General features: G+C 48.9%; 1 protein-coding gene across 1 annotated transcript; it reads left to right on the top strand.

The window, feature by feature from the left end:
* Nucleotides 1-6,378: 6,378 nt before the first annotated feature.
* Nucleotides 6,379-8,533, top strand: LOC123053353 (glutathione S-transferase TCHQD; the record flags this gene model as incomplete). The annotated part of the gene is given in 3 exon segments (XM_044476815.1): nt 6,379-6,563; nt 7,344-7,554; nt 7,655-8,533. Coding segments are annotated over 2 exon segments (798 nt in total). The 3' UTR covers nt 8,244-8,533.
* Nucleotides 8,534-9,738: the final 1,205 nt, after the last annotated feature.

Genomic DNA, 9,738 nt, shown 5'->3' with positions numbered 1-9,738 from the left:
GCCGCTCGACCGCCCGGCCGCCGTGCCCGTCCGCCGCCCGCCCGCCGCGGCCGTCCGCGCTAGCTAGCTGTGAATCGATGCGAGCAAGCTAGCTAGCCCCGGCCGCGTCTCTCACCGCGGCGACGGAGGAGCTAGCTAGCTCGCCCCTGGATGGATTCGAGCTGAGCTAGCTAGCTAGCTCTCGATCGATTCGAGCCCCGACGGAGGAGCTTGCTAGCTCCTCGATTGGCTGCTTCGTGCGCTTCGTATTTGGTCGTTTGCGGCTTCGTTTTTGACCGCTTCGTGTGCTATCCATCGGTTTCGCGGGAGCAAGCTAATGACCATGGACATGGACGAGAGGAAGAAGAAGACGTGGGAAAAAATATAAGCGAATATTCCGTTTTACAGTTTAAGTTTGAGGGGTCTATTCTGCCGCAGCTAAAACCAACCTGTAAAAGAACATATTCTGTGAATATTCTTTTATACGGGTTCGTTTTGCGGGGTTTGCCTCTACGGCCGTCCGCGCTGACCTGTAAAATCATTTTCCGCAAACTGCAAACACGTTTTGCGGGTCGACGGGATGCGAGATCTACTAGAGATGCTCTTAGAGCAATTCTAGCAGACCCCGCATCCGGCGCAAACCCGCATAATTCCGGCGATTATATGGGCTCGGCCCATTTTTCTGGCCAGACCAGAGCCCGCATCGGTGTCCGGCCCGTAAATTTTTTTGCCGCAGGCCGCAAACGCAACCCCCGAGCCACTATAACTGCGGGTTTGCGGGGCAGATGCGGGTCGAAACCCTATCCTCCCGCCGCCGCGTTCCCCTCCAATTCCCCACCGCGCCGCTCGATTTCTCGCCGCCGGCGAGCCTTGAACCACCATGGCCGACTCGGGGGATGAGGCGGAGCGCCGCCGCCGCGCCAGATATGCGCGCAAGCGGGGGGCGCGTTGGTGGCTCAACCAGGGTGCCCGGCCGCCGCCGGCATTCGACCGGCGCGAGCTCGACGAGTTCGAGCTCGAGCGCGCCCGTCGCCGCCGCGCCTCCTGCGGCAACTGGTCCGCGGGGAGCTCATCCGGCCACTGGTCCGCGGGGAGCTCATCCGCGGGCGCATCGAGCTCGCGGCTCGTTCCGGTGAAGAGGGAGCCGGAGGAGGCCGTGCCCGATGCGCCACCGCGCCGAGGCGTCATCGGACCGGAGGACTACCTCCCACCGGGGCAGGAGGAGCTCCTCGAGCGCGTCGTCCTCGAGCGGTCGGCGAGGGAGCTGCAGGAGATGGAAGAGCGCATCCGGCGCGAGCTCGAGTACGAGCAGCTCTTCCTCGATTCGGGCCTCACGGCATCACAGGCGCAGGCATCGAAGGAGGCCGACCTGCGCGTGATGAGGGAGGAGAAGGCGACGCTCTTCGTCGACCTCGGCTCCGACTCCGACTGATCGCCGCCGGTGGGCAGCTACCGCAGGAGCTCCGGTGAGCTCAATTTTGTTGCAGTGATGCGGTAGCGTAGGCCCTGTCTAGCATATCTAACCTCTATGTATGTATGTGGTGTGTATGAACTTATTATGCGAAGAAGAAATATGTATGCGAGCGAGCTCCGGCGAGCTGTTGTTTAAATTTCTCGCGCGAAACAACTTTTTTTGAAATTTAGGGGTCCGTTTGCGGTTTCTAGTCTGCCGCCGCAATTTTCGGCCTGCATAATCGCCCCCGTGCGACCTGCAAACACATTTTACGGGTAGGCAAAATGTGGGGTCTGCTAGAGTTGCTCTTATGCCGATGGGCGAGGAGCGAGGACTATAATCCTTAAGGAGCGGCAATGGAAAGCGGGCGTACAGGGGCGTGCTCTGGGCGCTGTTGTGGCCTGCTGCACTTGCATCGTGTTCTCTTTTTATACTTGACCCGTGATCTAAAACCCTACACATATACTTTTATTCTTAAAATCCACGCACGTACTTATCAATGACAAAATTCCTTTTCATGGTTAGTACACAAACATTTTGTATGGGATGTATACAATTATTAAATTCATTAACATCGAAAGTACATGAGCATCTATTTTGAATATGCAAACAATTCTTGTCATGCTCATGAACGTTATGTTATATGTAGGGTCTTAATTTGTGTTTTTATACATTGTGAAAGAACATGCGGTGCCCCATGTTTAGTTTTGGTAATTGATGACAATCTCTATAGACTAATGGTTGCCTTGAGTTATATTTGAAGGATTTGTCCATAGGCATTTCTTGAAGTTCATGTGGTGGTTTCAAGGAGTTTATGTGGTGACCAATGTGTTATTAAGGAATTATCCAAAGATTGGTCATGTGAGAGTTGAGCTTATTGCAAGCATGTCTTGGAGAAGATGATTGTGTGATCATTCATGTATATCTTCAAGACATCATCCAAATGAAGAGAGTTGAAAAGATTCAAGGTTGATCGAGACTAAGTCAAGAGTGAATCAACTTGATCAACTCACAAAGCGTAGAAGATGTACCGAGAGGGATCAAGCGATCCCATGGTGTGGTAAGCATTGTCAATTACGCTTTGTGTACTAACCCATGATCTTCGTGAGAGTTCTTTGTGGGGTTAGGTTGCGGTGTGCAAGTTCAAGTGAAGCATTATGAAAAGATCAAATGCTTGAAGCTTGCCGTCTATTGTGGTGACAATGGACTTGTGAAGATGTGCGGAAGAGTGGCTCACCCATCGTGGAGTATGGGGGAGCAATCAACTAGTCTTCATCGAGCCAACGCAACCAAGAAAGGTGGTCCAACTTGAGGGAGTCAAGATCGTCATCATCTAGCTCAAGTGGACCATGTGCAAGGCAAAGGTTTGCCCTTGATAGCTTTTCTATTTTACCGGTCTCATGATGGTAGTTGGGAGACCGGGTTATAGGATCGATTGCCGTACTATCAAGGGGGGCTCTCGATGAGTAGCTTGATCGTATCATTCGTAGAGAGCTCAAACCATTGCATCCTTGCATCATCTTTATTGGTTCTTTTCTTTGTGAGTTTTGGAGCTTATGGTCATCTTGATGACAAGCTCGAGTTCATCAAAAACGGAGTTCACTCGCATCTTCTATGATGTTTTCGATGTTGGAGGTTATGCCGGTTCTTCTGGGTTGGAGGTTTCACTCCTCTATTTGTTGGCATACCTCCCCTGCCTCTTCTTACTATAACCAGTCGCTGTTTTGATGCTACTCGTCTTCCTCTTTTCAACAAGCTTGAGTTTGCTCAATTCGGAGCTCATATGCAGAAGTTATGGCAGTTTTGGTCCTAGCGGTAGTACTGCGGGCCGGAGCGGTAGTACCGCCCCAGAGCGGTAGTACCGCTGGTAGCCCCAGAGCGGTAGTACCGCTGGTAGCCCCCAACCGTAGTACCGCTGCGGTCTCGTACTAGTACCGCCTCGATTCGAGGGGTCTTTTTTCGTGTCGGGTTCTACGGTACTAGCTGCGGCAGTGGGGGCCGTAGTACCGCTCGTTTGCGGTAGTACCGCCCTGCCACCACGGTAGTACCGCTCTGGGCCCAGCGGCAGTACCGCGAGGGGGAGCGGTAGTACCGCTTATAGTACCGCTTATAGGGGCTGAAGTGGGGGTAACGGTTGGATTGTTCCCCCCACTATATAAGGAGGTCTTCTTCCCCAATGAACCTCATCCGTTGAGCTCATGTTCTTCCCCCATTGTTGACCTTCTTCGAGCTTGCTAACTCTCAATCCCTCCATGGATTCTTGCTAGTTTTTGAGGGAAAAGAGAGAGGAGATCTAGATCCACATTTCCACCAATCACTTTCTCCTCTTTGTGAGGGGAACCCCTTGGATCTAGATCTTGGAGTTCTTGGTGTTCTCCTTCTTGTTCTTCCTCTCATCTTCCTCCCTAGCATTAGTTGCTTCGGTGAGATTTGAGAGAGAAGGACTTGGGCACTCCGTGTGCCCTTGCCATTGCATTTGGTGCATCGGTTTGAGTTCTCCACGGTGATACGTGGAAGTTACAAGTTGAGAAGCTTATTACTCTTGGGTGCTTGGTGCCCTTGAGCTTGTTCCTCTTGGGTGCTTGGGCGCCCTAGACGGTTGGTGGTGTTCGGAGCTCAATCATTATGGTGTAAAGCTCCGGGCAAGCGTCGGGGTCTCCAATTAGGTTGTGGAGATCGCCCCGAGCAATTTGACGGGTACCGGTGACCGCTCCCAAGGGTTGCCAAAGTGTACGGGTTCGGTGACCGCCCCCAAGGGTTGCCATTTGTACGGGTTCGGTGACCGCCCTCAAGGGTCCCTTAGTGGAATCACGGCATCTTGCATTGTGCGAGGGCGTGAGGATATTACGGTGGCCCTAGTGGCTTCTTGGGGAGCATTGTGCCTCCACACCGCTCCAAACGGAGATTAGCATCCGCAAGGGTGTGAACTTCGGGATACATCGTCGTCTCCGCGTGCCTCGGTTATCTCTTACCCGAACCCTTTACTTATGCACTTTACTTTGTGATAGCCATATTGTTCCTTGTCATATATCTTGCTATCACTTAGTTGTTTATCTTGCTTAGGATAAGTTGTTGGTGCACATAGGTGAGCCTAGTTGTTGTAGGTTTTGTGCTTGTCAAATTAACCGTTAGGTTTATTCCGCATTTGTTCAAGCCTAAACCGTAATTATTTTAAAGCGCCTATTCACCCCCCTCTAGGCGACATCCACGATCTTTCACATTGCACGCGACAATGACACATATAGACTTTTTTAAATAGACATAATTCACAGAAGTGACCTCCTCAATGTCGAGCGACACCGTCCAGATGATGCCGAGTGTGTTTGCAGTGGTGCGCGCCATCAAATATGACGATTTAGGATCAAAACTGAATTCAAATGAATAGTGGCTTTGATAAAAAATAATTTTCTCCCGTTGCAATGCGCGGGCATGCGTGCCAGTTTTCAATAAATTATTCACAGAAAAAATTAATAAAACTGATTTTGCTAAAAATCAGCTACATACCCATTTTCTATAAACCTGTACAATTTGGTATCCAAATAACCACACAGTGCTTCAAAAAATATATACGCTAAGAGCATCTACAGTCGCAATGGTCAAATCTGACCCCTCAAATGTCGGCGGACGCGCTTGCGCGTCCGCAGACACTGACGGTCAGGCCTCAAATTTACCTTCTCATAAACGGACACCTCAATTACCATACATCAAATTCATACAAACCCATGCAACTATGTTGATGCATTACACACATTGTCCGACCACAACATCACTAAACATGCCATTGGACTATCAAAATTTGGCATGTTTTGAGTGTTTGACTATGATGGAGAAGATCATCCACAGCTGCTATTGCCTTTCCCGGTGCCCTTGTCGTCCTTGTCGTGGAAGTACCGGTCGAAAACACAGTAGGGATCGAGCCGGATTTGTTCGTCGCCGCAGTTGTCCTCGCCGTCGCTGTCCTCCTTCTCCTCCTTCGGTGGCGGTCTGGCCATGGCACGGACCGCCCGATTCTGCTCTTGGGCGAGGGCGCTCGTATTTCTCCGATGCCGCTTCTTCACAATGTGGTGCAGATGGCTTCTTCCTCTGCGGCCGCTCACGCCGGCACCATGTTGACAGTGATACCCCCTTATCCTTTCCTTCCCACGACGGGCACACTGGTCCCGGTGGGATTCATAGTCCGTCTGACCGGTAATGGGGAAGGAGAGATTTTCTGGCTGCCGGGACCGCGATGATTGTCCCGAGGATCCGAGCGTCCGTTGAGCCGATGCTATGGAGTCGCGGCGGACAGATCCTGCCATCGGCCGAGCGCTATCCTCGCGAGCGGCGGAGTGCAATGTGGACAACCATTGCCTCCTCCAACCCGCACGGGATGACACCCCACTCGATGGATCTAGATTGATCGGAGTTAGATCCACTGCCTGCCATGCCGGAGACGATTGAAGATCGCCGGAGGAGAGTTTGGGTGGTGGAGGGTAGTGGCTAGGGTTTTGATCCGGCAAGCGGATGGGGAGGAATATATATGGGGTTGGGTGGGCCGGGTCCGACATGGCGGACGCGCCCGGGCGCCACTATATCTACCCCATATTTGGGCTGAATATGAGGGGTGACGGTCAACCCGAGCGTTTGAGGCCCATTTGAGGCGTCCGTCTGGATCAAAATTTCGTGATCGGTCATTGACCGGACAGTCCGTCTGGACGTCTCAGACGGGTTTGGTGCGTCCAGCTGTAAATGCTGGAATGTATGATACTCCACACTACAAGCAGCCGTATGCTTAAATTCAGTAGACAACTAGACATGGTACATTTTGTTGTGTGAATTCGTGGGGCATCACGCCCGGGTGCACGCAGCAGGGATCTCTGGATAATCAAACCCCAGTAACCGACCGACCAGAACACGGTGGCAAGAGCGCGTCGACTGGGCAGGCAAAGGAAAGGAGGCGGAGCGAGAGTGACAGAGGGACAAACAAAGTTGTGAGGACAGCCTGAAATACGGAGTAGTTCACTTCAGACGTTCCGGCAAGGACGAGAACCAACAACAGCACCCCCACTTCCCCAACCGTCTCCTCGTCGAGAAGAATCTTTCGGGAAGCCTCTCCGGTCTCCCATCCCCCCCCGCCGCGACTCCTCGCCAGGTGAGTCCCTTCTCTCTTCGCCGCCGTTTGTTGGTTTGGCTGGGTGTATGCGTGAGATCAGCCGATTGACTTCTGAGTGGAACTCACCGGACTGGGCGTTAGATTTGGTTGTCTATTTTTCTGGTTCCGTAGAAGTACTTTTGGACTAAAGGCAAGATTCTGGACAAAACCCCCCTTTTCCCCAATTTAAAAGCACCTGCAAGAGTGTGTTGATCCTGAATTCATGAACCGGGAAGATTGGAGGTCAATATATTTTGCACTGGAACGCGATTTGTTCCGGCTAATATCTTATTGAGGCGAACGCGACTGGTCCTTGTGCTTAGAATTTGTAGTGAGATGCAGACGTTATGATCAGTATCTGTAGTAGTAGTATCGTCTACTGAATGAATGAACATTAAAATACATGCACAGATGAAATGATCAATCCGTTGTTTTCTGACACTGAATATTGTGTGTCGTTAATTACTCGTATAGTTTTCGTTATGCAACTATCTGAAAATACGCCCACTGCTCAGTTTCAAAGGAGATTAGGAGACTAACCACCTTGCTCCCATCTATTCCCAGAGACTACTTAGTTTGAACGAACTTTCCATTTTTCCATCACAGTCCCTTATTCACACTGCAACTTAGTTTGAACGAACTTTCCATTTTTCCATCACAGTCCCTTATTCACACTGCAACTTAGTTTGAGCGAACTGCCCATTTCCCATCATAGTCCATTCACACTGCAAGACCGACGAGGGACACTAATCACATGTTTTTTTTTTGCTGCTAATGTAGCAATGCAGCTGTATCACCATCCATATTCACTGGACAGTCAGAAGGTCCGGATAGCCCTGGAAGAGAAGGGTATTGACTACACATCATATCATGTCAATCCACTAACAGGGAAAAACATGAATGTGACCTTCTTCCGAATGAACCCTTCAGCGAAGCTCCCTGTCTTCCAAAATGGCGCTCATGTCATTTTCCGCGCCATCGATATCATTCAGTACGTTCTTTCATTCACCTTTGGAATGGCTCAAACTTAGACACATTCGATACTGCTGACCAAACAGCAATATTCATTTATCTCCTCTATATTTTCATAGGTACATAGACAGACTCGCGGTGCACTTAAGCGGCGAAATCCAGCCTGTGAATACTGAGGTTCTCCAATGGATGCAGAAAGTTGATGGTTGGAATCCTAAGATGTTCACACTAACTCACACCCCACTAAAGTGCCGTGCATTTGTCTCCAAGTTCATACGCCGGGTGCTGATTGCTCGGATGGCTGAAGCCCCAGATTTAGCTAGCATGTACCATGTCAAGCTCCGTGATGGTTATGAGACCGAAGACAGACTGAAGGACCCCGAGACTATGCGGCAAAGTGAGGAAGAGCTGAGCAAACTCCTGGATGATGTTGAGGCACAGCTTAACAAGACCAAATATCTCGCTGGCGATGAATTCTCACCGGCTGATTCGATGTTCATTCCCATTCTTGCACGAATAGCCCTTCTTGATCTGCATGAGGAATACATCAGTAGCAGGCCCAGGGTCCTAGAGTACCACACATTGGTCAAGCAGAGGCCAAGCTACAAGGTTGTAATTGGGAAGTACTTCAACGGGTGGAAGAAGTACCATACTCTCTTCAGGACCTCGTTCTTCCTTTGTGTTCGAACCTTGTTCCGAAAATACTAGGTGGTTCAGCGTGTTGCGTAGCCGATCCATGCTGAACCAATGTGTAGAGTGAGTTTAGGCTGAATATATGACCAGTATACCATCATGTGTTTTTCCTCCAAGGCCAGGCTGATGGTTCCTGAGAGTTTTGTTTTCTATACACCTGTCTGCTCCAATGTCGCTGTTTAGAGCCTACAGAATCTAGATGTTGAATTACTTACAGAATAATAGGCCTATATATATACAGTTTGGGTTTTCTTATACGATGTGTCTCTGTTCATGGACAAATATTATTTCTATCATCTGTTCTAGCGCGCCTCATATCTAAAGTATCTTGTGTCTGTCACTGCAATCTTCTTTTTCATTTGATTTTACGTTTTTGTTAGAGAGCTTAGTCTCTTCAATTTCATATTATTTCTAACTCATAGCTTCTGATTGCAAATTAAGTTATGAATTGAAATTTGTTTACTCATATTTTCTCATAGCTTAATTTTTCTGATGTCGGCGTGTGTGGGATTGGCCCTGTGTGCTCCGATGTTGGGAGTGGGCTCAGCCCTTGTTGTTTCGGTTTTCGCCCGGGTTTTCCGTACTTAACTGGGAAACAAGCTTCTTCTTAATCATTAAAATGGGCAAAGCTTTGCCTTGTGTTAAAAAAATATTTTTCATAGCTTAATTTTTTGATGCTCATATTTTTTTAAACTCAAATAGCAATATACTATTTTCCTACTGTATGAGTGCAGAGCTTCCCAGATATATGTATGCAGAAGATCTCCATGCACATGCTTTACATGTACAGTACAGGACAATGGGCCCCATTATCATTGACTCTATAGTGATACTAGATGCACTAGGTGTCTTTATTACTTGATCCCCTTGTGGTTGTCGACATAGTGCACAACACGTCTATTTATACATCAGAGCTGAAACACTTGGTCCAGCAATTCCAGCTTGTTGTCTGATACTTTTTTCCTTCAGATCTTGTAGGCTCTGAGAGTAAGCAGGGAAGAGGAAGAAAGAGAGAGCATAAGAGCGCTAGGAATGGGAACATGGAGGAAAGCTTAACTTTTTTGTTTTCACCTCTAGTGTTGGAGGTGCAAATATTTAGTTTTGTGCTTTCCTGATGTCTCCCATTCCTATGGTTCTTGAGCACTTCTTCCTCTCCCCTTTCGCTTGCGCAATAGATTAATGCATAAACCTTAAATATGTGTGCACATACTTAGATTATCTGAGAATCTAGAAGGCTAGTCGAGAAAAGGAAGACAAGAGAGCCTGAGAGCAGTGGGAATGGGAACATGGAGGAAAGCCTAACTTGCTTTGTTTTCGCCTCTAGTGTTAGAGGTGAGAATTCAGTTTGGTATTCCCGATGCCTCCTATTCCTATTGTTCTCAAGCACTCCTTCCTTTTCTTTTTGGCTTGTTTGGTTGCTTTAGCGTAGAAACAAAATTTATGCACACATATTCGACGTAAGATCTCAAAATTGAGCTACAAAGAGGAAGAGAGAGAGAGAGAGAGAGAG

This window comes from Triticum aestivum, chromosome 2D, assembly GCF_018294505.1.
Source record: "Triticum aestivum cultivar Chinese Spring chromosome 2D, IWGSC CS RefSeq v2.1, whole genome shotgun sequence".
Classification (NCBI taxonomy): domain Eukaryota; kingdom Viridiplantae; phylum Streptophyta; class Magnoliopsida; order Poales; family Poaceae; genus Triticum; species Triticum aestivum.
This window is presented reverse-complemented; position numbering and strand designations above follow the sequence as displayed.